Consider the following 27,708-nt stretch of genomic DNA (forward strand, 5'->3'; position numbering starts at 1 on the left):
GCCCCTCTCCCGCCGAGGGGCCGAGGCCCGCAGCTACCGACCCCCAAGCTCCCTGGAAACAGCCTCACCTAGAATCACTAGAACGTCCTCGACCGCCTGTCGCTTTACGACTTACCTAGAGTTTCCATTCCCCCAAATAGGACTCATTCATTTTTTTTTTCCATTCAACATTTATGGAGTACTTACTATAGTAGGCAGCAGTGAACAGCATGGACAAAAATCAGGTAGGGGGTTGAGGGCGATGAAAGAGGGAGAATTACCTCCCACTTTTTAGATGGGAAACGAAGCTCAGGAATGGGAAATGATGTCTAAAAATTATTATTAGCTCTAGTAATAATCACAACAGCAATAATTCCCGCTTTTTATTGTGAACAAGTACCGTTTGCCATGTATTGTCCTGCCTGCCTTTTTATCCGTACTCTAGGTTACTCACGGACACCAGCAAATAACGGCTTTCCTCCCCACTCTATCTGGTGGCCAGCTCTGTGTCTTCATGGCCTGCCTTCTGGAAGCTTATGGTCCATCGCTGTAGTTCATTTTGGCTGGAGGGAGCCAATTGTTCGATTTTTAGGAATCTTCTGAGCCGATCATTAAGCACAGCCATTATTAAAAATTAAATTGTACAAACTTACAATTAGATAAATTATATTAAAAGCAAAGTTAACAAAACTCCTTACCTCCCAATTATTTCACTCCATTTTACCTTTTTTTTTTTTTTTTGGTTTGCTGTCTATTTCATTGTGGAAATGTGATACAATGATGTGCCTCTTCTCATTTCTCCCAGCTTGGGAGGCTGTATGATAGTCCCAAAAAGCACACTGTTAGAATCAATTGGCCATACAGAATTTGCAATAAAAAGCATTGTGTATTTTATTATTACTTATAAGTTAGGTGCTATATACATCCTTTATATTGGTGAAAGTTATAATATACATGTAACATATATGTACATGGTACAGACTCCATAATTTTTTTAATGTGTTTTATTTATTTCTGAGAGACAGAGAGAGACAGCAGGGGAGGTCAGAGAGGGAAGGAGATACAGAATCTGAAACAGGCTCCAGGGTCTGAGCTAGCTGTCAGCACAGAGCCCCACACGGGGCTCAAACCCACGAAACTGTGAGATCATGACCTGAGCCGAAGCTGGATGCTTAACCGACTGAGCTACCCAGGCGCCCCCAGACTCCTTAATTTTGGTAGCTAGTGCAGAATAAAAATGTGTAGCCCGTTGGTCAAAAATCATTAAGAATTTCAAGAAACAGCAGTCAAACCTCACACAAACCCGAAGCAAGCCCTGTATATACATACAAGGCGCCCTCCCTTACCAGCCAGCTGGCTGTTAAACATTTACAACTCTACTACCCAGAACATACTTGTGATGCTGGCCAAACCCAAGTGTCATGTGCTTCCAAATTGGACAAGAGGCAGAAGCAGATATATCAAAATCCTGGCCCCATCACTTACCAATTCTACAACTCAATCCCTCTCTCTTTCTCAGTTTACGCATGTGGGAAGTCTGAACAACACAACATGCCTCACAGAAATGTTCAGGCATAACAGTGACTGCTCACATGTGTCATTGAGTGTTTTAGGCCCTTCACACGGATTAGCATTTAACCCCACAACACTACTTATGGAGGGAAGTACATTATAATCCTTTTGATTTTATGATAAGCAAATAAGTATAAAGAGATTAAGTACCCGGTCTTATAGCTAGTAAATGTTGGAGCGAACTTTCAGATTCAGTTAGACTCCAAGCTGCTTTTAACCACTGCTTTATAATGTCTACCAAAATGCCTGATAGTTGGTAAGTGCTCAATAAATATTACTATCATTTTAACATGGTAAGAAAGCTTTTTGTTAACTGAAAAGAGACTTACAAATGTATTGATTACTCTTTTTATAAACCATGTGATTGTTAATTAGAAAACAGGTGCTTATCACATCTTAGGGTGGCAAAAATCTCATACACTGCTCGTGGAAACGAAAATTAGTACCTCCCTTATAAAAATCAATATGACAATGTCAACTCTACATGCATTTACCCTCTGACCCTGTAATCCGATTTCTGGGTACTTATTTGGAATAGCCAGCAGGAGGAAATATTACATATGTACAAAGGTGTTCTTTGCTGCATCATTAGTAATATTAAGAATCTGGAAACAACACAGGTGTCAGCAACAGAGGACTGGAAAAATAAATTACAGTACATCCATGTGATGAAATACTAGGTACCTAACATAGTAACAAATGAACAAGGGAGCTTTCTATAAACTAAGAAATATCTCCCAAGATCTACTAAAATTTTTTTAAAGTGAAGAACAGTACAGAGAGTAACAAAAAGCGAGAATAAGAGTATGTATAAAAAAAGAATCTGCCAAAGTGTTTTGTTAGCCACAGAATATTGCCAAACCTCTTTAATTTGGCAGTTAAGAACTTCTGGAAGCTTAAACATCTTCAATAGACACTCCTTGTTTTTCCTTTCAAATTTCAATCTAAACTCTAGTTAGTTAACATATAATGTAATAATGTTTTTAGGAGTAGAATTTAGTGATTCACCACTTAACATATAACACCCAATGCTCATGACAAGTGCCCTCTTTAATACCCATCACCCATTTAGCCCATCCCCCTCCCAACTCTCTCCATCAACCCCCAGTTTGTTCTCTATCCTAAAGGGTCTCTTATGGGTTTTTTTTCCACCCCCTCTTCCTTCCATATGTTTATCTGTTTTGTTTTTTATATTCCACAAATGAGTGAAGTCATATGGTATTTTAGACACTTCTTTTTATACACAAGTAAATTGACATAATGGATAAAGGAAAAAGTATGCCCTCTCCATATTCCATTATATCTTAGTTGTGTATTCCCCCACTCCCAGTGAATAGACACATAACAAATATATACACGCTTTATAAGGGGTTATATTATACTTCTATTATTGTACAGCTTGTATTTTTTTAAAAAGTGTATTTATTTGAGAGAGAGGAAGCACACAAGCAGGGAAGGGGCAGAGAAAGAAAGAATTCCGCAGTGCAGGTTCTGCACTGTCAGTGCAGAGCCCGATGCCAGGCTCCATCTCACCAACCAAACATCATGATCTGAGCCAAAGTCAAGAGACCAGGGCTTAACCCACTGAGCCTCCCAGGTGCCCCAGAACCTGTAATTTTTTTAAACAAATCGTGAACCTTTTTCTTCTTAGTAAACATTAATACACATTATTATTATTATTATTATTATTATTATTATTATTATTATTATTAATGGCTCCAAACGTTTTCCTTAATATGAAGGCATCATTTTAGACTCCTATTGAGACATTTAGGAATTTTTATTGATTATACTAACGGTGTCACAAAAATTTAGATGTAGTCAAATTCCATTTCTGCTATTGATTGCTTGAAAAGATGTTTTAATTTATTAATTAAAAAAATTTTTTTAAGTAAGCTCCACACTCAAGGCGGGGCTTGAACTCAAGATCCTAGATCCAGAGTCACAGGCTCCACCCACTGAGCCACCCAGGAGCTCCTGGTCGTTTTTAAGTGTGACGTTGCTTTAAAATTATTGATATAGGAGTAGCTCATTCAGCTAAAACTTGGTTATGGGAATGATCTTGTGAGCTAGATAATTTTGGAAAACGGGTAAATTCTAACTAAAAGCACGTTTAAACAGACACTGCATTTCAAAGAAGAGAAATCACGGGTGCATACGTAGTGCTAATCCCAAAGTTCTACATCTTTGCTCTCTTAAAGACCGGGCACCACGTCGCTCACACTCTGGTTACAGCGGTACCCACACACCAGGATCCGCACGGCCACGGTGTCGATGGAGAGGGGAATAATAGTAGAGATGCACCGGATGTGCGCGTGGAAGTGTCTGAAATCAACTCACGACCGATTGGTTCTCCCAAGTGGACGTAGGCCTCCTTTAAGCCTCCTTTCGTCTGCCACTGGCCGCGTGGTTTGTCTATTTGAACAGTCCCCGCCCCCTAGAGAAGCCGGGTCCCGAGCCTCGCTTCTCCTTCATTTCTATTGGTCGGTGTTCCAGTCCATCTTCTCCTTACGCCTGGCGATTGGCCCTCAGGGCTGGGACTCCGCCCTCTTTCCCGCCCGGCTTAGAGGACAGCGGGGAAGGCGGGTGGTGGGGCCGGGGGCCTGAAGCGGCGGTACCCGCGCAGGTGGCGGCAGCTGAGGCCTCGGCCGAAGCCGCGCGGTGAGTCTGGGGCCTGGCCTCTCTAAGGTGGAGGGATCTCCAGACCCAGGGTCAGCCTGGTCCGTTGGGTGGGTGCCGGGAAGTCGCCCGTCTGGTCCGTGGGGTCCCTACGGGCTTGGGCGCCGTCTGAGCCCTTGACCCCCACCCGGCGAGTCAGCAGCCACCTTTTTCCGGACCCCCAGGAGACCCCCGGACCACTCAGCCTGCCGTGTGTCCCTGGCGCGGCGATGGGCGGCCCATCAGCTCCGGTACCGCCGGGTGCCTTTGGGTCTCCATGCCGGACAGTCACCCCATCTTCCGAGCCACCTACAGGTTGTCCTCAGAGAGGAGCAGCGTCAGTGTGTGCCCCTTGCACTGCACCCTGGGGACCTCTCAAGGACCCAGTCCCCAGAGCTGATCTGGGTTCCATCTTTGGGTTTCATCCTCTCTGCACTCCCCGCCCCCACTCCCAGTTTCAGCCACCCCAACTTTAACTTCTGCAAGCCATCACCAAGACTCTTAGGATATTGGACTTCCAAATATTTTGGTTGAATTCTGCCTGGAGCAGATGGGCCTGTGGGCCTTAGACCCCGTGAAGACACTCTGGTTCCCTCCTGAGAAGAATTCCTTGCCAGCCTCCCTCCCCATCAGCGCAGAGGCGCGGGCACACGTTCGTAGTAGTTTTCCCTGATGGGATCCTTAGGTTTCCTCTCCCCTGAAGGATGAGACTTCCTTCTGCAGCCTTTTTTCTTGGCCCTGGCGTATTTAAAAGCTTTACAAAACCAATGATTCCCTAGTTGTTGTTTTTTCTCTGCATCTCAGTTTCAAAACTAAGAATTTTGAAAACATTGACGTACTAATATAATCTGGACATCCCTAGGCTAGATATATGTGTTCCTCCCATAACAGTCTGGGCTGAGCCCTATTATGGCCACTTTATTGTGGTTGCCTGATTATTTATATTTCCCCCTAGATTGTAAGCTCACCGAGGGTAGGGACAGTCTGTAATTGAGGAACAAATGAGTGATCTCAGGAACCAATCAGTGTCTTTTAGCTCACATTCCAGGTACTAGTACTTTAGTACTTTATAGAACTGCACTGTCCAGTACAGTAACCACCAGCCACAGGTCGCCTAGAGCACCGGATATGTGGCTAGTTGGAATTGAGGTGGCCGCGAGCAGAAAAGGCACAGTATGTTTTGGAGACTGAGTACGAAAAGAGAATGGAAAACACATCAATAATTTTTATGCTGATAACATCCCGAAATAATGTTTTGGCTATGTTAGGTTTAAGAAATGTATTAATTTCGTCTGTTTCTTTTTGATATGGCCACCAGGAAATTTCAAATTACATTTATGGGGGCGCCCCGGTAGCTCAGTTGGTGAAGCATCTGACTCTTAATTCTGGCTCTGATCATGAGCTCATGGTTCGTGAGTTGGAGCCCCATGTTGGGCTCTGCACTGACAGTGTGGAGCCTGCTTGTTCTTTCTTTCTTAAGAATAAGTAAATAAACATTTGTAAAAATAAAATAAAATTACATTTATGGCTTCTATTATATTTCTATTGGGCAGTGCTGGTATAGAATAGTAATCGATGTCCCTCTTTCAAGTGAACTCCTCAAAGAAAGGGGCAGTCTTGCACTTTGTTAGTCTCTCTCCACCTCCCATCTCTAGTGCCTGGCACTGTGCCACATATGTAGTAGTCATATTGGTAATAATAGCTAACAGTTATTAAAAACTCACTGTGTGCCTGGCATTGTGTTAAGCACTTTTTAAACATTTAATAACTCATTTAATACATAATTTTGGACTGGATTTGAACCCAGGTAGTCTAGCTCCAGAGCCCACAGTTGAACCCTGTCTGTAACCCTGCCTCTTTTTTTTTTTCTTTTTAAAGTTTATTTATTGATTCTGAGACAGGGAGAGAATCCCAAGCAGGCTCCACACTGTCACCACTGTCAGTAGAGAGCCCGATGTGGGACTTGAACCCATGAGAATCAAGACCCAAGCTGAAATCAAGAATCAGACGCTTAACCGACAGAGCCACCCAGACGCCCCTAACACTGCCTCTTTTATTTTAATGTTTTTTATTTATTTTTGAGAGACAGAGTCAGCACGAGCAGGGGAGGGTCAGAGAGAGAGACACACACACAGAATCTGAAGGCAGGCTCCAGGCACTGAGCTAGCTGTCAGCACAGAGCCCAACATGGGGCTTGGACCCACGAATCGCAAGATCATGACCTGAGCTGAAGTCAGACGCTTAACTGACTGAGCCCCGCAGGTGCCCCCAATGCTGCCTCTTCTAAACACCAGTCATTGTTGAATGAATCGAGGCTCTCTATACATTCCTCAGTGAGGTCTCCCAACCTTTATAGGATCCTCTCCCTGCCTGCTAACGGGCAGAGAGGAGATCTGTATTGAGGAACTGGTGTCGTAGATCTATCCATCACCATAGTCGGTTAGGCAGAACATTGAAGGAAGTTTCTCTCCAAAGAACCTCAGGTCAAGATGCTGGGAACCGGGCCCGCTGCCGCCACTGCCGCCACCGCCACGTCCAGCAATGTGAGCGTCCTGCAGCAGTTTGCCAGTGGCCTGAAGAGCCGGAATGAGGAGACCAGGGCCAAAGCTGCCAAGGAGCTCCAGCACTATGTCACCATGGAGCTGCGAGAGGTCGGGGCTTCTGTGACCTGTCGTGGAGGATTTGGGCTGAATGTTTGTGTTGTGACCTGTTGTGGAGGGTTTGGCCTAAACAGCCCTGGTTTCGATTTCCTCTTGACAGCTGAGTGAGGATTTGGAAAACAAAGGCGCTCAATTTTTTCCTGTCTGTAGAGTGCGCCAGTTCCTTTGCAGTGACTGCACATTTCTATGGCATTTCCTGTGCTATGATGACCTGTAGAGTCCGCTGTTTCTTTCTTTCTTTTCGTTTTCCCCACCACGTTCCAGACCTTCAGTTCTTTCTCTCTGGTAACTGCGGTTGAGAAGGGCTTGAGGAGCTGGTAGCCGGGGACTTTCTGGATAGAGAGCGTGGTGATGTCTGGACAGCGTCTGGTTCATCCTTGGACGTGGTCTGCCGTGGAGCAAATACGCCGCAGGCGTTTGTTCCGTAGACAAATGAGCTGCCAGTTCCTCTGCTCAGCAGTTTACAGCTATAAGTGTGGGTGGTAGTTCTGTCCTCTGGTGTGAGCTGGATCTGCTGGCCACCTCTCAGTCCCCACCTTTGGAAGCCACCCTCCTCTCCCCCCACCCCGCCCCCAGCATGGGTGAGACGTTAGAAGCTGTTCTGAGTCCATCTTCCTCCACAGATGAGTCAAGAGGAGTCTACTCGCTTCTATGATCAGCTGAACCATCACATTTTTGAACTGGTTTCCAGCTCAGATGCCAACGAAAGGAAAGGTGGCATCTTGGCCATAGGTAAGGACAGGGCCTCCGGTGACAGAGACAACGGGGAATGAAGGGCCGCCCACCTCTGTGTCCACTGCACCTAGTGTGTCTGCTGTTTACTGCATGCTGAGTTCTGACCTGTTTCATGAGATTTTAAGGAGCCCTGTGTACCTGTTCAGGCATTAGTCCTGGCAAGAGTCCTGGGCTGGTGGCACTGCTGGTATTTTCAGAGTCTCAGAACCGTGATGCAACTTTCGTTGGGCCAGGCGGTACCTGAGCCGAGACCGGAAGCCAGCTTTCTCTCCACCACCTCGTGTGGCTCTGGTTTCCCTGTCGAGCAGTTCGGCCTAGTGGGGCGCACAAATGGAAAGGCAGAGTTGGGGTACAGTGATTAAAAAGCATGTCCCTTTCACATCCCAGTAACCGGTCTGGTGCATTATTATGGGATCTCAGTTTTGTTCCTTTCTCTTCTTGGGAAAATAAATCATATGTTCTAAAACAAGGTTGTTTTGCTTTAGGTAAGTAATTCTGGCACAAATGGCAAATCTGCTGCTTAAAATGAAAATTACCTGCATTTTTCCCCTCTGGAAGTCACGCTGGGTGCTCGAAGTAGGAAGGGGTCGCGTGGCCGCCTCCAGTCCTGGCAGCGTGCTCCTCTGGGCCGGATGTGCCCGTCCTCACTTTCTGTCTGCCTGTCTTTCCCAGCCAGCCTCATAGGAGTGGAAGGCGGGAATGCCACACGAATCGGCAGATTCGCTAACTATCTTCGGAACCTCCTCCCCTCTAATGACCCAGTTGTCATGGAGATGGCATCCAAGGCCATTGGCCGCCTCGCCATGGCAGGCGACACTTTCACAGCTGAGTACGTGGAGTTCGAGGTGAAGCGGGCCTTGGAGTGGCTGGGTGCTGACCGCAACGAGGGCCGACGACACGCAGCCGTGAGTGCCCGTGGGGACAGGGCGCGGGCGGCCGGGGAGCGAGGGCGCCCCGTCGGGGTCCTCCACACCGCGTGCTCGGGTCCCTGAAAGGCAGGCAGTGAGGGGACGCTCCAGGCAGAGGCACTGTGCTTCCTGGGGACCTTCGGTCCTGTCCCGAATTCCTTTCTCTTTTGACCCCAACCTCGGTTCCCAAAGAGAAGACTTGGCAGTTCTCTTCTGTTGCTTGATAGGCCCAGCACTGTCTGCACCTCTGATTTCCTAGAATCACAATTGTCTCCTGAGCTTAAGGTTCCCCCCTCAGCCACAGGCAGGAGAAGAAACCACAAGCCAAGAGGCTTCCAAAGCCCCAGACAGCCGTCCCGTCCACCTGGTCCTGTCAGTGTCTCTGTCAAGGTCTCCCTGCTGTCCTGTGGGAACGCGGAAGTACTAGGAGGAAGGGAGGAGCGGGGGCAGGGAGAGTGGTGGTCTGCCTCCTTGCAGGCCTTGCTTGTTTATTTTCTATGCATTTGTTGATTGGTGGGTACCTGGCCCAAACTCCCTCTTTCCCCATTGGCTGTTCTGCAGTTGGGGGCCTGGGCACCTCTTATCCGCTCGTGGTGTACCCCCACTGCTTTTTTGAGGCTCGGCCCTGAAAAAGGCTGGGTTGAGGGACCAGGCCTCCAGGCTTCGAGATGCAGGAGAGTCTGTCCTTGAGGATCTGGGAATGAGTGTGGTGGGGAGCAGAGCGCCATTTGGCTCCTTTCCTGTCGGCTCCGTCTTCAGGAGCCAGTACCACGAGGAGGCACCCTGGTTCTGGGGGAGGGACAGACATGTGGACCCTGCTTCAAGCAGGCTTTGTCCTCCTTACCTCTGAAACTCGGGGCAGCCTCCGACCCTTAGTTTCTTCCACTGTCAGATGAACATACAGCAGAATTAAGTATTGAACAGGCTTATTAACTCACTTAATAAATGTTTATCAAGGGGCGCCTGGGTGGCTCAGTTGGTGAAACAGCCCACTCTTGATTTCAGCTCAGGTCATGATCTCAGAGTTTGTGAGTTCGAGCCCAGCATTGGGCTCTGCGCTAGCAACGGAGTCCACTTGGGATTCTTTCTCTCTCCCTCCCTCTCTCTCTCTGTCCTACCCCCACTTGTGATTTTTCTCTCTTTCTCAAAATAAATAAACATTTAAAAAACAAATAAATGTTTATCGAATACTGCTGTGCTCCAGGCATGGTTTTAGGCCATCACTGGGACAGAATACAAAGCATAGACATGTCTGCCTTCCAGAGCTCACCTTCTAACATTCTGAGCATCCTGTGTTTGTAAACACCCTCGGAGAGTGAACACTGAGATTTTTATTTTATGTTATTTTCTTTTATTTTATTTTTAATTTTTTAAAAATGTTTATTTATTTTAGAGAGAGAGGGAGTCAGTGAGTGGGAGCAGGGGATGAGCAGAATGAGAGGGAGACACAGAATCCAAAGCAGGCTCCAGGCTCTGAGCTGTCAACACACAGCTCACTGTGGGGCTCGAACTCACTAACTGCGAGATCATGACCTGAGCCAAAGTCAGACACGTAACTGACGGAGCCACCCAGGCGCCCCTGAACACTGAAGGTTTTTGATTAATTTTTCTTTTATTCCTGTGTCCCCAGAGGTTCCCAGCTAGAAGAGCGGACACATCTGCTCTTCTCCTGATGGATATGCATACAGGCTCCAGGACGGCCAGGAGCCAAATCCTGCCAGGATGAAACTCTGATACAGACGAAGGTTCTCTGTGTGCTTTTCCCTCCCAGGTTCTGGTTCTCCGTGAGCTGGCCATCAGCGTGCCCACCTTCTTCTTCCAGCAAGTGCAGCCCTTCTTTGACAACATTTTTGTGGCCGTGTGGGACCCCAAACAGGCCATCCGTGAGGGAGCTGTGGCCGCCCTTCGTGCCTGTTTGATTCTCACCACCCAGCGGGAGCCGAAGGAGATGCAGAAGCCTCAGTGGTACAGGGTGAGGAGACAGTTCCGTTGCATTTGCCTGCAAAGCACTTTTTTTTTTTTTAATGCATATTTACTTTGGAGAGAAACAGAGCATGAGCAGGAGAGGGGCAGAGAGAGAAGGAGACACAGAATCCGAAGCAGGCTCCAGGCTCTGAGCTGTCAGCACAGAGCCCAACGCGGCACTCGAACCCACGAACCAGGAGACCGTGACCTGAGCCAAAGTCAGATGCTTTACCGATGGATTCCCCCTGGTGCCCCAGAGCACATTTATATGCAGCATGACCTGGCCTCGAGCCACAGCAGGGCCCTTGCCACGGAGCAAGGGTCACGTTTGTGTTGGTCTCAACTGATTTCTTAAGTTCAGCATGAATCAGTGGTTACTTATTGTCTCACAAAAGCAAAGATCTGTTGGTGGCCACGTCATTATTTTACATACCACTAAGAACCACTAAGAATGAATGAAAATGGGGTACAGTCAAACTGTGGCTTCCTGCCTTCTTGTCAACGATTTTAAGAGCCTCTTCTGAGAGGTATGAAGATAGAGAAAAATGGATGTCTGAGAAGCGACACGCAGCGATGCTAATTTAGAAAGTCCTGGTCTCTCTCCTCTAGTGTCAGGAGCCCTTTGCCAGTGGCTGCTGCTAAGAGCATTCACCCAAGGAGCTAGTACTACAAAGAGAGCCCTAAACGTGGCATTGGAGTCCTGGGTTCTAGGGTTCGCTTTGCTCTGTGACCTTGAACAAGTCATTTCATTTCCTTCAGCCTCTGGTTTTTATCTGTTAAGTGGGAAGAGCCGCGGTCTCTGCCTTTAAGGTCTTGTGCAGGTTGAAGCTACGTTAAACCAGAGAGCTTGGTAAATTCATATTGTTGGTGTTGCTGGCACAAGCCCCTGGGCAGGCGTGGTGACACCTCAGAGCGCCCCGTGTGGGGAGGGTGGTCTTTCTGCCTCGGGACCTTGGGTAATTAACCTGTTCCGTATCTCTAATAGCACACGTTTGAAGAAGCAGAGAAAGGATTTGACGAGACGTTGGCCAAGGAGAAGGGCATGAACCGGGAAGATCGCATCCACGGAGCCTTGCTGATCCTCAACGAGCTGGTCCGCATTAGCAGCATGGAGGGAGAGGTGAGGGGCCACGTCAGAAGGGAGGCTGGCTTCCCCCCTGCCACGCTGTGAGCAAGACGCGGCGCGATCCTTGTCCTTGCAGAGGACATCTCACACGGGAGACAGGCAATAAGCAAGTCAGTGTGGTCACCAGATAGCACCGAGTCCTGTGAAATAATGGAATGGCGGGGAGCCTTGGGAGAGGGTGACTTCCTCTCTGGGGTGGGGCCATTTGAACGGGGACACGCATGATGCGGAGGAGCGAGCCTTGTGCTGGGTGGGGTGTTCCAGGAAGACGCTTTGAGGCGGGAGAGGGTTTGGCAAATTCGGGGAACAGAAAAAAGGGAAATGTGGTTGGTGCACCGAGAGCAAGGGAGGTTGGGGGAAGGGCCAAATTTTTAGACCTCGGGGTTCGTGGTCAACACTGGTGTTGGAGATCCATGCAGAGGGGAGCGGTGTGAGGGCATCCATTTTTAATAATCACTGGCTACTGGTGGGGGAAGGCTTGTGCGGTGGCGGGAATGAAAGCAGGAGACTGGTTAGGGGGGGTGTGCAAAGATGATTGGGAGGGAACCAGCCTGGGAGGGAGGTGGGGGAAGCAGGAGGGAGCAAGGAGAGGCTAGCTAGCCGTCAGTCTCCCCCGCACCCACCTCACACACTGCCCTGAGCCCACGAGACAGCAGAGGAAAGCGAGATGGGAGCATGCCAGGCTACCATACAGGCCGCCGTTGGCCACCTGGGGAGGCCGCCTCAGCGTTCCTCCTGCGTCCTGTGTCAGCTAGAGGCAGCCCGTGGCAGATGTGGCCGTGACACAAACATGGCGATGTCTTCAGAGTCGTGGCTGGGGCCCTTGTCAGCTGCACTCCTCGTAGTTGGAGATCGGGTTCTGGGCTGCGGGGGGAGGCTCCTGAAGTAGTCTGGGTGGGTGGTGGTGGTGGCTTCCCCTGGGGATGGCAGTACGGACACCGACAAGTGGATTCAGTGTCGGTCCATTGACCCCGGATTCAGGATATATTTGGGAGGAGAGCCCCATCCATGGGTCTTCCTATGAGGAGCTCATTGGTGTGGCATTTTGCCCCAGGGCTTCTTGCTTTAAGATACCTGATGATCATTTGGACGTGGTTGTGTTGTAGACGCGGCAGAACGGGCTGCACTGAATGGGGACCTCAGGAGTCTGGCTTGGGGTCCCTGTTCCTCTCCATCCTGTGTGACTGTGCTTCCTTTACCCCATTCTCCTTGCTGTTAACGGGAGTCTCCTCCACCTCACTGGGCTCTGGGAGGTTTCCAAGTATACTTGACCCTTGAACGACACAGGTTTGAACTGCATGGGTCCACTTCTAGGTGGATGTTTTTCAGTACACATAGTGGAAAGCTTTTGGGGAGGTTTGTGACCATTTGAAAAAACTCACAGACGTGAACCACATAGCCTAGAAATACTGACATTGAGAACTTAAGTATGTCATGACTGAAGAAAATCGATGTAGATACTAGTCTTATTATTTACTACCATAAAATAGCCACAGATCTATTATTAGAAGTAAACATTACCTACTGCCCACAAGCACTCATAGACTATCCCTGGTGCCGTTTGCAGTTGAGAGACATGTGACCAAACGTGAAGGCACAATGTTAGATCCTGACTGCATAAGTTATCTGGGGCGCGCACCGCACCTACTGTCATAATTTCGCAGGCACCTCCCGTTGCTGTGGCAGTGAGCTCAAGTGTTGGGAATGTCCGGTGAAAATGCCGTGCAAGGCCAATCATCTCTGTGTGCCCAATTCCCCCCTCCGGTAAATCGCGCGTCTCAAGAGTGATCTGCCGATCTGCGGCAGTCCTCGTGTGTTTGTTGCGGTGTTTGCTGTGATCTCGTGCATGAACCTTGAATAATCCTGGGGAATCCGTATGAAGTGGCACTGGCGACGTTCTCCCGAGAAGCAAAGTCGTGATATCATGAGAAAAGGTTGACTGGCTTGATGTGTCCCACAGCTGGAGGTCCGCAGCTGTGGCTGGCCACTGTTTCAAGATAAACGAATCCAGCGTAAGGCCCGTGGCAAAAACAGAAAAGGAAACTTCCGTGAAGCTGTTGGCACAGCTATGCCAACAGGGGCAAAACCCTTGCACTTTTTGAGAACCGTCTTTTGCTTGCATATGGTAAATGCAGCTCTTATGTGGGTACAGGATTGCTGTAAGAAAGGCATACTTAAAGACTCCAATGTAATTCGAGAAAAAGCGAAGTCATTATATGACAATGTAGAGCAAAAGGAAGGTGAAGGATCTGGTGCCAGAGAATTGAATGCCAGCAAAAGGTGGCTCGGTAAGTTTGCAAACAGGTTTGACTTAAAAAAAAATTTTTTTTTTAAAGGTCAAGATAGGGACACCTGGGTGGCTCAGTCAGTTATGCGTCCGACTTCGGCTTTGGTCATGATCTCATGGTTTGTGGATTCAAGCCCCATGTGAGGCTCTGTGCTGACAGCTCAGAGCCTGGGGAGCCTGCTTCAGATTCTGTGTCTCTCTCTGCCCCTCTCCCACTCACACTCTCTCTCTCAAAAATAAATAAAACATTAGAAAAAAAAGTCGAGATAACAGAGAAGTAGCATCTGCCGACCAAGAAGCAGCAGATGAGTTCCCAGAGGCTGTAAAGAAAGTCACCGAGGAGAAAGGAAATCTGCCTGAACATGTTTTTAATACAGACGAAAGTGCCCTACCCTGGAAGAAATAAATACCACAGAGGACAATTATTAGGAAGAAGAGCAAGCACCAGAATTTGAGGCAGGAAGGGGCAGGATAATCCTCCGTTTCACAATACGCTCCAGTTTATGATCAGGATGGCCTTTATCTATAAAGCCGCCAGCCCTCGAGCTTTGAAGGAAGGAGGTGAACACCAGCTGCCAGTCTTGTGTTTGTTAAATGAGAAGGCCTGGACGTGAGAACCCTTTTTCTGGATTAGTTCCCTTGATGTTTTGTGTCTGAAGTCAAGAAGGACCACCTTTTAAAGTTCTTTCCATATGAGACAATGCCCCTGGCCACCCAGAACCCCATGAGGTCAATGCTAGAGGCATTGAAGTGGTCCACTGCCCCCAAGCACAACATCTCTATTTCAGCCTCTGGATCAGGTCATAACCTCTAAGGCTCATTACGTGTGGTACTTTATGAAAAGGACTGTCAACACTTTGAAGAGATCACTGATAGAAAGTCCAGAAGGATTCCATGATTGAAAATGCCATTTTTGTTGTAGAAAAGGCCACAAATGCCTGAAAGAATAAGTTTCTGCTGTAGAAAACTGTGGCCAGATGTTGCGCATGACTTCCCGGGGCTTATGACAGCCAATCAAGGATACCATGAAAGAGATAGAAAGAAAATGGAGATAGCCGAAAAGATGGGGGCCGGAAGGTGATGCAGATCTTGGAGAAATCCAAGAGCCAATAGACACCACACCAGAGAAATTAAGAGAAGACGGCTTGAGGGAGATGAGTTTTGTGGAACCAGTGCTGGGCGATGAGGAAGAAGGCCTAGAAGATGCAGCGCCAGGAAACAGATTGACATTGGACGGTCTGGCAGAAGGGGTCGGGCTACTTAGAGTGCTGTCGACTTCTTTTACAACATGAATCCTTTTATGATACGGGCACTGACTGAGGCAGCCAGTGGAGGAAAGATTGGTTCTGTATAAAAACGTTGTTAGAAGGGGTGCCTGGGTGGCTCAGTTGGTTAGGCATCCAACTCTTGATTTTGGCTCAGGTCATGATCTCAAGGTTTGTGAGATTGAGCCTCGCGTCAGGCTCTGTGCTGACAGCACAGAGCCTGCTTGGGACTCTCTCCTTCTCTTTCTGCCCTCCCTCAAAATAAATGAACATTAAACTAAAAGAAGTTGTCAGAGAAAAGGAAAAGCAAAGAAGTCAGATTACGATGTATTTCTGTAAAGTTACACACGGTGCTATGCCGCATCTCCTGCCCCCCCTTCCACCTCTGCCTCCCTGAGGCCGTGAGCCAGCATCTCTGCCACCGCCTTCTCTGCAGGAGACTGACCAGGATACGGACCTTATGATGAGCCACTTCCGTTTAGTGAACAGTACACAATCATCTCGTCAAACAGTTAATAAACTTTGTGAGTCTTTTTGTGAAAATCTACTGACTGTACGGCGAGAACCGTACGAGATGTTTCTGTATCCTCATCGCCTAAGAATTCATCGTGTTAAACGTCGTGCGTAAGACTCGTGTGGAAGTGGACAGCCTCTCCCTGTGTGGGCGTAAGGTGAGTGATACGTACTATAACATTAATAACGTGTTGGTTTTCTTACTGTTTTATAACTTTGCTTTCAAAGAGTTACATTACCAGATAGTACAGTTCGTCTCTAGTAATTGGAGAAATTGTGTATCAGCCTATCATCACAGGTATGAGGTTTTAAAAAAAATGATCAGCATTTCCAGTACTGTAACATGAATACGACTATAATACCACACACCGTAACAATTCAGTAAGGCCTCGTTCATCAGAGCACGGGCTAGGCTACCACGAAGCAATCATTGATGACACGAAACCGCCATCATGCAATCTTATTGCTGCCGCTTCATTATTAGTGCCTGACTCATTATACCTGGAAATTAATACGAATTTCTTTTTCACATCTTTTCATTTTTGCTCTCTGGTGTTAGTGACACAGAACATCTACATTGTTCTGCTTCATATTAAGGTAATATTCATGTAGATGCTGACAGATGGTTCATCTCTCAACATAAACGTACAGTATAGCGATACAATATGGCGTGTAAATGGATTGTCTCTTCCTTATGATTCTCTTAATAAATTTCTTTTCTCGAGCTTTCTATATCTTAAGAGTACAGTGCGTAATACATACGCAAAACATGTGCTAATCAACTGTTTCTATTATCAGCAAGACTTCCAGTTAACAGTAGGATATTAGCAGTTAAGTTTTGGGGGAGTCAAAAGTTAACACATGGATTTTTGGCCTCACAGGGTGTCCATGCCCCTAACCTTCACATGGCTCAAGGGTCGGCTGTCACCTAACACATCGTCCGATAGAGTGGGCATTCCATAAATGGTAGCCCTCAGAGATCTCCCATCCAGCTCTAACATGGGGCTTTCCATGTACATAGCCTATACAGCCCTGGGATCTTTGATTTCTCCTAGGAAAACATAACAATATCACCTAAATAGATTTAAATGAAATAGTAGTAGTACTTGTGGGGAGCCTGGGTGGCTCCCCACAAGTACTACATTTGACTTGGGCTCAGATCATGGCCTCACGGTTCGTGAGCTCGAGCCCCATGTCAGGCTCTATGCTGAGCACTTGGAGCCAGAACCTGCCTCGGAATTTGTGTCTCCCTCTCTCTCTGCCCTTCCCCTGCCTGCAGTCTCTCTCTCCCTCAAAAATAAATATTAAAAAAAACTTTTTAAAATAGTACTTGTGATGGTACTTTATAAATTCTAAAGAACTATCCAAATGTAAGGTAATATAATTTCATAATTGCTCATTCATTGAACAAGTAGGAGTTGAGCACCCACTGTGGGCCAGCGACACCAAGTCTTCTAAGAGCTAGAATAATGCAGCAGTCAATAAAACATTATGTTCTAGCAGGGAAAGACAAGACAAAATAAGTAAAAATATATGCGGTTGACCTTTGAACAGTGTGGGGGTTAAGGCATCAGCGCCCTCCCACCCCACACAGTTAAAAATCCACATTTAAGTTTTTACTCCCCCAAACTTAGCTACTAATAGCGTACAGTTGACCAGAGGCCTTACTGATAACATAAACAGTCAATGCATAGTTGTTTGTATGTTATATGTATATTATGCTGTATTCTTACAATAAAGTAAGCTAGAGGAAAGAAAATGTGAAGGAAATCAGAGGAAAAAGGGAAAACATTCATAATCCTGTACTGTGTTTATGGGGAAAATATGCACATGTGAGCGGACCAGTGCAGTTCACACTCCTGTGATGTTTGAGCACAGTGGTGCAGGATGTAGGAAGACAGAGCCGTACGAGCGTTCTAGACGGCTGGCTCTGGAGCACGCTGCCCTCGGCTAGGAGCGAGATCCCCATTGCGACTGAGCCGTGTGACAGGAGAGGCGGCGGGAGGTGGGGTCAGAGGAATACCCGGGACGAGGTGAGGGGCGCAGCGTGCGGGGTCTCGGGAGCCACCGTGCAGACCGTGTGTGGGAAGTGGGAGCTGTTGGTGGGTTTTGAGCAGCGGAGTGACGTTTGACTCATGTTTCAGGAGATCGCTGTGGCTGCGTGTTGAGCGGATTATCCGCGGGGCAAGGGGTGACGCCAGGAGGTCTAGTTGGGAAGGAACTGCAGCAGCCTTAGCAGAGGACTCTTGCGGCTTGCATCCTGGTGGGGACCGTGCAGGCACAAGGAGGGGCTGGGTTCTGAATTTTGGATTTGGCGGGGGGGGGTCAGTGGGGGAGAGAGGAGTCCAGGTTTTTGGCCTGAGCAACTGGAAGGCTCACGTGGCGTTTGGTGAGTCAGGAGGACTGAGATGGAAGAAGCGGGTTCGGGGTAGAGGGTCAGGAGTTTGCTTTTGAACATGTGAAGTTTGAGATGCCTGTTGGGCTTCTGAGCAGAGAACTGAGTCTTTCTGGGGGGATCTGGGTGGAGGCCCGGATTTGGGGAGCCGTCAGCACATAGCTGTGATTTCAGGTTCCCCAGCAGAGCACTAGTGTCAGAGAAGAGGCCAGGAGATGGGGACCAGCCAGGGGGGACCAAGGGGCGGTGGCGTGGGGAGGAGAGGAGACCCAGGAAAGCTCGGGATCCAAGAAGCCAGGGCAAGAAAAGAGTCTGAAGAGAAGGGACTGTTGAGTTGGATCAAATGCTGAAGGCTGAGCATTGGCCGTAGCTGTCTAAGAGTCCGCGGTCACCTTGACAAGGAGAGTGGAGAAGGTTTCTGAGAACACGTGTGTTGAGGAAAGTGTGCAAGCTGAGAAATTGTCTTCTCAGTTCGGACTGTTTTTCAGCAGCCCTTTGGGTAGGAAGTAGATGTGAGTTCTCAGCCAGTCGGTTCAGTTTCCGCCGCCTGTGGAATCCTTGGACCCTGAGAAAATACTTGCCTTAGTTTCTGCCGGAGTTTCCGGCGACAAGGAGAGTGGCGTGTCGTCCACAGGACCCTGGCTTGGGGCCGCCCAGCAGCACCCTGTCACCCTGTCGCCCTTGCCAGAGGCTTCATCAGCGTGACCTCAGGTCTGCAACTCAGCCTACCCAAACCAGGGGAGGGGTCCCTGGCCGCCAGGCCCCTGCCGCTTCTTCGTCGTTCAATAGGTGGTGCTCTTCTGCCTAAATTAGAACAGAACCAGGCCCCCTGCGAGGTTCTGGGGATGAAGAGCGGGCGCCCTCCGCCTGGCACGTAGTTCCCCCGCATGGTTGGGCAGAGGTGTCGCTCTGCAGACCCCACAGGGGCTTGGCGAGGTGGCACTGGTGAGTGAAGGTGATCTCCCCTCGCCCTGTGCAGCGCCTGAGAGAGGAAATGGAAGAAATCACGCAGCAGCAGCTGGTACATGACAAGTACTGCAAAGACCTCATGGGCTTCGGGACGAAACCTCGCCACATTACCCCCTTCGCCAGCTTCCAGGCCGGCCAGCCCCCGCAGTCCAACGCCTTGGTGGGGCTGCTGGGGTACAGCTCTCACCAGGGCCTCATGGGCTTCGGGGCTTCCCCCAGCCCAGCGAAGCCCACCCTGGTGGAGAGTCGGTGTTGCAGAGACCTGATGGAGGAGAAATTCGATCAAGTAAGTGGCGCGAGGCCCGCCCCCGCCCCTCCCAAGCCCCGCGCTCCCTGTCCTTGGCCAACCCGGTGCTCTCCTGTCTCAGGTGTGCCAGTGGGTGCTGAAATGCAGGAATAGCAAGAACTCGCTGATCCAAATGACAATCCTCAACTTGTTGCCGCGCTTGGCTGCCTTTCGGCCTTCTGCCTTCACAGGTGAGGATGTCCATGGGTGCGTTGTGTCCTTACATGTTTAGGAAAAGCACACGGAAGTGATTCCAGAGAGTTATGGCCGCCTCTCATTTGAGCAACAGCGAAGGAGCTGGTCGTGGACTCTGCCACACCTCTGATTTCAGCGGGGCCGGTGGAGGGTCTGCACGTGTCTGAGGCGGCACACACAGGAAAGGTCAGAGTGTGGGGGCAGAGAGGCAGCTCTGGGGCAAAGCACCTCCGTGTGTGTGGAAGCCAGCAGGTCCGTGACGGACGTCAGAGAGACCGAAGGAAGGGCAGTTTGGGTGGAGAGACTTGGCAGCAGCCCTCTGTGGGGCAGGGAGTATTTGGGGACCATCCTCCTGTCCCCGACGCGGTCACTCACCACCTCACCGCTCTCGGGGAGGACGGACTGGAAGTTTCAGAGTCAGGTTTCAAGGATGGTGGACTGTGCGTTCCTGGATCCCCATCCTGGTTTCACCAGGCAGTGAGGACCCCCGGCCCCTGGAGCTGATGCTGGCCTCTCCCTCGGGCCGGAAGTGCTCTTCCCCCTTCCTTGACAGCCCCTCTCTTCCCCCCCCCCCCAACTGTGGAAAGACTTGGCCTCAGACCTGGGATGAGTCCTGCTTCTGTCCTTGACCAGGAGGTTTCAGTCAGGTTATTGGACCTTCCTGGGCCTCCACCTCCTGACTCATAGAAGCAGAATAACAGTCCTTGCCTTACAAGGTGAATTGTCTTAACGTCTAAACACCCACTGGAAATGCCTGGCGCAGAGCAGGTCCCCATAAATGGAAACCATTATTCCGTTACGACTGCCTCGTCTACTGCCTTCCAATCCACTTTAGAAGGCAGGGAAAGGTAAAAATTATAACACTCCAGTTGCCTGTTCGTACTTAATATCCTTGCCTTACCTCCCGACTTGCGGAGTGCGGAGACCCCGTCTCGGACGTCTTTACACTGCACGGCGGTGCACGTCGCCTGCGCTTAATAAGTGTTCAGGGCCAAGTGAGAGCCAGGCGAGGAAGTGGAAGGTCAGCCTGACCCCCCCACAGGTGCCCTCCGCCCGCCTCGGACTCATCACACTCCCCGGTCCAGGTCACACAGGAAGAACACACAGTGAGGTGTTAAATGTGCTGGTGCGAGAGTAGGTGTTGAGTAAGGACAAGACAATTAGCCGCACAAAATCAGTGAACCAGAGAGAAATGATACCCTGAAAATCACCCAGATTTTTTTCGGTTTTCCGTTCTTGCCGCCTGGTGCCCAGCAGCTATTCTCTGCTTTAATGACCAGACGTGGCCCTGTTCAGTAGAGCTTTAAATAACCGTGGTTTAAAGTCTCTGGTTCGAAAGAAAGGAATAATGAGGCCAAACTTGATCAAAGTCTGTCAGGTGTGGAAGCGGCTCCCCCAGTAAGTTCAAAGGACCGCCTCGCAGCGGGGTCCAAAGGCTCAGAGGGCCCCTAGGTGTATTCTTTTGATGTGGGTTTTTGTTGTTTTATTAAATAATCTACTAAAAACGTGTCATTGATATTCAGCCTGGGCAGCCTCCATCTGGAGGCCTCATCGGGAAGGTACCACTTTTTTAGAGCTTCTGGTTTAGAAGTCGCTGCTTCCTAATGATGTAAGCTCTCGGCATATCAAACATGCCCTCAGACTGCGCTGGGATCTATGGCAATATCAGATCCCTAATCTTGTAGGGTGCTAAATCTGGCAAAGGAAGTCACTGTCTTGACTTAAGCTCCTTTCCTGCTGAAATGCTGTTCCATGCAGAAGTCTCGGCTCCCTTGCTGATGTGACCTGATTGTCAGGCCCCAGCATGCCACAGCGTCATGTGAGCCCAAGAGCCACAAGAGAGGACCTTTCCCGTTAGAGCAAATGCAGGGGCACCTGGGTGGCTCAGTTGGTTAAGCATCCGACTTCGGCTCAGGTCATGATCTCACAGTCTGTGGGTTCGATCCCCGCGTTGGGCTCTGTGCTGACAGCCTGCTTCAGATTCCATGTCTTTCTCTCTGCCCTTCCCCCGCTCACTTTCTGTCTCTGTCTCTTAAAAAAAAAAAAAAAAAGTAAATGCAGGGAGGCATGTGTGCTGTTTGGGACTCCAGCTTACCACCTCCCACATGAGCTTCTATGACCCTCAGCACCCCTCACTGTCCACTAGATGGGTCATCTTGCCTTCGCTGCTCTGTATGTTCTGCAGGTGCTCGGACCTGAGGCTAGCAAGATGGAAGAGAAGGAATAAAAGAGAGGCAAAAATCAGGAAATTCCAACCTTCAGAGGAGTAATAACACTTCCACTTAAATTGCCCAAGAATCGCCTACCCATGCACATTGGCTGATGTAAACTTAATGAAAATACACTCGTGGCTTCCCAAATTACAGACTAAGTCTTGTTCTATTAAATATAACTATAACAGAAATCTCTGGGTAATAGCAAAGTGATTTCCAGGCCTAAGCTGAATAGAATAGCCTGTTTATTGCAAACAGTATTCAATATTACTTTAAATTTCAGTATAATATAACATCGTTTAGATGATCGTCTCTTTGTTTTTAAGCAAGATTTAACATATACTTCTTAAACAAGAGCACGTAGTCTTTCCCTCAAAATATAGCACCAGTGGGGACGATTATGCAATGTTATCGTTTCAGAGGCTCTTTAAGTTTTTGGTGGGCTTTTTTTTTTATTTAAAGGGGGGGAAATCTTATATTTTTTATATTTCCAGAAGATGTATCTGAGGAGCGATTATCAGACATAAGACTTTGGTTAATGCATCCTCTAAGTTCTTCTTTACATCTTTCCAACCGGCTCTCTTAATTTATTCTTAAGTGTAAGTGTTTTATAGGAACTCTGACCTTTGATACGTACACCAACCCTGACCTTGAGCCATACGCCTTGTCTTTTTTTGTGATCAGATACCCAGTACCTCCAGGACACCATGAACCATGTCTTAAGTTGTGTCAAGAAGGAGAAGGAGCGGACAGCAGCCTTCCAAGCCCTGGGGCTCCTTTCTGTGGCTGTGAGATCTGAGTTCAAGGTCTATTTGCCTCGGGTGCTGGACATCATCCGAGCAGCCCTACCCCCAAAGGACTTTGCCCATAAGTAAGCATCGCTATTAGGATGTCACCCTCTGCCCACTTTGGCTGGGGGAGGAAGGAGGCTCCATCCCAGTTTCCATGGAGCTCCAGCCCATTCTCTGCGTCATTAACCTCCAGGGTGTAGCACATCACACAAAGAACAGCTCCTCCTCAGCTGAGTTCCAGCCTTTCTCAAATGAAGTGATTTATACATATTTGGGGAGGTTGAAGACCCTGTGAGCATGTTAGATGCCAGTGCTGTTTTCAATATTATTATTTACTGAGTCCCTCCTAGATTTGCTGTTTTCTCTGGCTTTTAAAGGTCTTTTGATGTAAGACCTAAAGAGAGAGCTTCTGGAATGGAACCGAAGGGACCTAACAGTCACCTTTTTCCTTCTCGCCAAAGTTGGGGACATTATTCCACCCCTCGAAAACCTCCCAGTGAGTAAAATACAAGAAACACTTTCAGCTTCCTGCAAACTGGAGAGGCTGGCGCGTCTCCTGGGAGGCCAGTGCTGACTAAAGCTGTGTTTTGATCCTTCTCTGTGTCAGTAGCAAGGATTGACCTGGCGGAGGGATAAGACTCCCCATTCTAAAGCCCAGCCTTCCCGCCATGGGGAGAATTTCCCTCCATGTGATGGCTGTGCCCCACACCCTGGTCCCTGATGTACCAGTGTTCGGTTTGCTTCCTAAATAGGTACCCTGGCCAGCACCGCGCTAAGCCACGTGGTGCCTTTTGTGCAAATTCGGGAAAGGGGCCCCTTCCTCAAGGCATGTGACTGCCATCTGCTGGGCTGTTGTAGATTCAAGTGTGTGGTGACGAGGGTGTGGCGGCCCCCCCACCCCCGCCCCGGAATTGGGCAGGAGGTAACCTGCACCCCAGCGAGTCGTGGCCCCGCCTGGGTAACCTGTCCTCCTCGCCCCAAGCTGATTTTGAGGTGGGGCATCACAGAATGTCATTGTGTCTCAAGTAGCCACTCACTCTCTCGGTCCCCTGCAGGAGACAGAAGGCGGTGCAGGTGGATGCCACGGTGTTCACCTGTATCAGCATGCTGGCCCGGGCGATGGGGCCGGGCATCCAGCAGGACATCAAGGAGCTGCTGGAGCCCATGCTGGCAGTGGGACTGAGGTGGGTGTCGGAAACCTGATCTCCCGTCCCGGGGAGTGTGAGACTCGAACCGCGGTATCAGGGTGGGTGGGTAGGAGAGCTCGCACTAAAACACGGGCTCGTTCGGAATCTCAGTTTCGTCACTAGTTAGCTGCGTGATCCCGACCCAGTTACTCAGCTTCTCTGAGCCTCCACTTTCTCACCTGGTAAGTGGGCACAATAGCAGCCCCTGTTGTCTGGGATTGTCGTGGGGGTTAAGTGAAAGAGACCGTGAACTAGCCACTCTCGGCGCAGGGCCTTGCATGTAAGAAGTGCCCAACCAATGTTTGTAGCTGTTTATATGATCATCGGGAAGCGGCCTGGCTTTTCTCGAGTTAGTTCTCTTTATCTACAAAATAAGGATGATGCTTTCAATTTGCTTCCCAGATTGTTTATTGAGACTTGGTCTTCTGCAGTGGCTAAATTGTATTAAGCAAGTTCTCCGCTGGCAAAGACCAGAAATTCAGAGATTGTTCTTAAAATCTCCGGCCAGGCCAGCAGAGTTCAGGTCGCATCTCCTGGTTTATAGTACCCTTTCTGCTCTAAAGACCAAGCGGTGATGGGCCTGACCCCTTGCTGGACTAGAAGGGCTGTTTCTTCTCAAGAAGAGACAGACGTCTTGTCCAGCGCCATACGTGCCCGGTCTCTTTCCCCTCAGCCCTGCCCTCACTGCCGTGCTCTACGACCTGAGCCGCCAGATCCCGCAGCTGAAGAAGGACATCCAGGACGGGCTGCTGAAGATGCTGTCCCTGGTCCTTATGCACAAACCGCTCCGGCACCCGGGCATGCCCAAGGGCCTGGCCCATCAGCTGGCTTCCCCTGGCCTCACAGCGCTCCCTGAGGCCAGCGACGTGGGCAGCATTACTCTCGCCCTGCGAACTCTCGGCAGCTTTGAGTTTGAAGGTAAGAAATCGCAGCAACTCTGGGCAAGACTCCGAGTGTTGCTGGGAACCCCGAGGAAAGAACCGGGGCGCCGAGCATTCCCAGCTCGTGGCCAGGGACCCTGGAGACCAGGTCACTGACCCTGTGGCAGCCTCCTGGGCTGTTTGCACACCTTGTGAATTCCTCCTCTTTGTCTCTCTGTCCCACCCTGAGTTTGGGGGCGGATCGTGTTCAGAGTAATTTTGCATTGATCCAAGGAATGAATGCTTAAGAGATCAGAGAGTCAAAGATGGAGCCCCCCCTCCCAACCCCTCCACATCCACGAAGCAGAGGGGGCATTCAGTGCTTTGCAATGTTTCAGCCAGAGGCTTTTAGGTGTTTCCATTCCTATTGAATGTGATTTTCAGTGGAGCCGGACTGTGGAGTTCGGTTCAGGTTCTAAGCTACAAATAAGACCACATTAATCCTAATCCTAGGGAGAGCTATTTCAGGAGAGAAAAACGGATACTTTGGAAATTTAAGATCACGTAGGTGGTATTGCTCAAAACTGCAGGGAAACACGCACGTACAAAACGCCTAAATGTGCGGTCTGGATGCCTACCGCCCTCTGCCAGCGCAGCTCCTCCACTTACATAGCTTAACACCCAGGATGATGTCTTTCTAATGAATAGAAAGTAGCTATATTTTCACCCAGCCAACATCAGACTCTCTTTTGCTGTTCAAATCTGGGAACTAAAATAGACAAGGTAAATTTGATCAAGAATTGTTTTCCTCTCTGGGAATATAAAGAAAGGTTTGGGTCAGAATAAAACACAATACTTCATCTTTTGAACGGAATAAAGAAAGGATTAAGCCTGGGGGTGGGTGGGGGAGAATGCCCTGTTTCTGTCTCCCAGCTTCTCCACTTCCCTTCTGCCTCTGCTGATTCAAAACCCCCTTGTTACCTTTGTAAGAGAAGAGCTCTGGGTCAATATCTTGAAAACTGAATTCATCGCCATGAAATGAAAACCGCAGCTAGCAAGTTGTAGGCCTGCCGTCCAAAGCAGCAGCGTTTATTTGGTCTCCTCTCTACCTTTACATCCAGGCCACTCTCTGACCCAGTTTGTCCGCCACTGTGCGGATCATTTCCTAAACAGCGAGCACAAGGAGATCCGCATGGAGGCCGCCCGCACCTGCTCCCGCCTGCTCACGCCCTCCGTCCACCTCATCAGCGGCCACGCGCACGTCGTCAGCCAGACCGCAGTGCAGGTGGTGGCAGACGTGCTCAGCAAACTGCTCGTGGTGGGGATCACTGATCCTGGTAAGGTTCGCAGGACAGGAGTGGTCTGGGGGAGTTTGGATGCTCAGGGCATTGGGAATTCGTGGGTTTCGTGGTGTGCCCTCCGCGAGCTGATGTCCGGCCATTTCTCTGCCAGAGCGTTAGGCTTGGCCACCCCCGTCAGCTGGTGTAAAACCACCCGTCTTTAATCCTGTTGTCTTTGCTCCTGTGAGCAGAGGAAATGACAGGTTAGACGAGAGACGGGGACGTGGAGCCCTCTCACGAGGTGGGAGGCAGTGGGGGCGGAACTGGGGACGGACCGGAGGTTGGTGGCGTTGAAGAGGCGTTCAGAGGCTCCGTTGCTCTTGCAGACCCCGACATCCGCTTCTGCGTCTTGGCATCTCTGGATGAGCGCTTTGACGCGCACCTGGCGCAGGCGGAGAATTTGCAGGCGCTGTTTGTGGCCCTGAACGACCAGGTGTTCGAGATCCGGGAGCTGGCCATCTGCACGGTGGGCCGGCTCAGCAGCATGAACCCGGCCTTTGTCATGCCCTTCCTGCGCAAGATGCTCATCCAGGTAACGGGGTCATAGTCACACCTGTGGCGGTCGGGGAGGGCCTGACATTGTGAGAGCCATTTGGGGAAAGAGAGACGAGCACAAGGAAGGGGGAGAAAGATCGAGATGCCTGGTCAAAGCCCATTTGGCTCCAAGAGTCCGTGTTTTCCCAGCTTGGCTCTTACACTTCCGGCGCCAATCACCTCGTGAGCCTCTTGGGGGCACGGCTCCAGGGGCCTCTTCTCCCCGGTGAACCGTGGCTGCGGCTCTTTTCTTGGTTCTGGCAAGTCACCAGCGACTCCGCTTCTCGGCGTGCTTGGCTCAGTCTGCATCGATGGTGTCAGTTTTGCTAGCCCCTCTCTGTCCTCTCCTCCTCCTGCTGACCAGGTCCAGCACAGAGGCCAAGGGTGACAGTGGTTCCAACTCTGCTTCTCGTAGTCATTGCCTCTGGCCTGTGGTCCGTGGCTTTTGTTCTTAAGTAACGGCCAATGCCGAGCTAAGCTGCTGGACTGGAGCCAAAGGTAGATTCAGGTTGGCCTTGCTGCTCGGTCTACTGGGATTTTTTTTTTTTTTAAGTGGGCCCGGTATGGGGCTTGAACTCACAACCCCGAGATCGAGAGTCACATGCTCCACTGACTGAGCCAGCCAGACGCGCCAGGATTCACAGTCTCCAGCTAGCCACATCGGTTCTCTGGCCTCCTTGTGAGGGGTGTGTGGTCCGGTCCTTCTTGCCTTGAGTGATTTCCACCCACTCTTCTGGGTCTCAGTGTGGCTCCCCAGTCCTTTCCTGTCCCCTGACTCCACCTTGTCCCTACATCCCCTTCTGCTTCCTGCCTTTCCCTCATGGTTTCTTTTGAAACAGATATTTTTCCTAACACGTAAAACTCAAACACAGAAAAGTCATTAACTTTCATCTTAGACAAATGTCCTGTATTCACAGTCCGTCATAGCTAATGTGAGTATGAGTTCTATCAGTCAGCAAGTTAGAGGATTATACTATGTTGGCACTTCTGTTTTTATTTTTATTTTTGATTAACTCATTTAAATGCAAGTTAGATAACATCAAATGTAGTGTTGGTTTCAGGAGTAGAACCCAGTGATTCATCGCTTCCATATGACATTCAGTGCTCATCCTGAAAAGTGCCCTCTTTAGTGCCCATCAGCCATTTAGCCCATCCCCCCACCGCCTCCCCTCCAGCAACCCTCATGTCTCTGCATTTAAGAGTCTCTTATGTTTCCCCTCCCTGTTTTTTATTCTGCTTTTCCTTTCCTTTCCTTATGTTCATCTGTTAA

The 27,708-nt window shown here is 49.5% G+C and overlaps 1 protein-coding gene across 2 annotated transcripts in view; it reads left to right on the forward strand.

Moving 5' to 3' along the window:
- Positions 1 to 4,125: 4,125 nt before the first annotated feature.
- The window catches only part of MTOR (mechanistic target of rapamycin kinase), a 137,306-nt gene continuing 113,723 nt past the window's right edge, over positions 4,126 to 27,708 (forward strand). The window contains exons 1-13 of one of the 2 annotated variants that reach the window (XM_029946054.1): positions 4,126 to 4,212; positions 6,685 to 6,860; positions 7,493 to 7,601; positions 8,277 to 8,509; positions 10,284 to 10,484; positions 11,463 to 11,597; positions 19,043 to 19,318; positions 19,401 to 19,509; positions 22,411 to 22,597; positions 23,573 to 23,701; positions 24,378 to 24,622; positions 25,686 to 25,901; positions 26,231 to 26,436. In XM_029946054.1, the coding sequence (XP_029801914.1) occupies positions 6,699 to 6,860; positions 7,493 to 7,601; positions 8,277 to 8,509; positions 10,284 to 10,484; positions 11,463 to 11,597; positions 19,043 to 19,318; positions 19,401 to 19,509; positions 22,411 to 22,597; positions 23,573 to 23,701; positions 24,378 to 24,622; positions 25,686 to 25,901; positions 26,231 to 26,436 (2,208 nt within the window). In that variant the 5' untranslated portion in view covers positions 4,126 to 4,212; positions 6,685 to 6,698. The remainder of the gene's footprint in view (positions 4,213 to 6,684; positions 6,861 to 7,492; positions 7,602 to 8,276; positions 8,510 to 10,283; positions 10,485 to 11,462; positions 11,598 to 19,042; positions 19,319 to 19,400; positions 19,510 to 22,410; positions 22,598 to 23,572; positions 23,702 to 24,377; positions 24,623 to 25,685; positions 25,902 to 26,230; positions 26,437 to 27,708) is intronic. The other variant, XM_029946053.1, reaches the window with a different exon arrangement.

Source organism: Suricata suricatta, chromosome 8 (assembly GCF_006229205.1).
Source record: "Suricata suricatta isolate VVHF042 chromosome 8, meerkat_22Aug2017_6uvM2_HiC, whole genome shotgun sequence".
NCBI classification, from domain to species: domain Eukaryota; kingdom Metazoa; phylum Chordata; class Mammalia; order Carnivora; family Herpestidae; genus Suricata; species Suricata suricatta.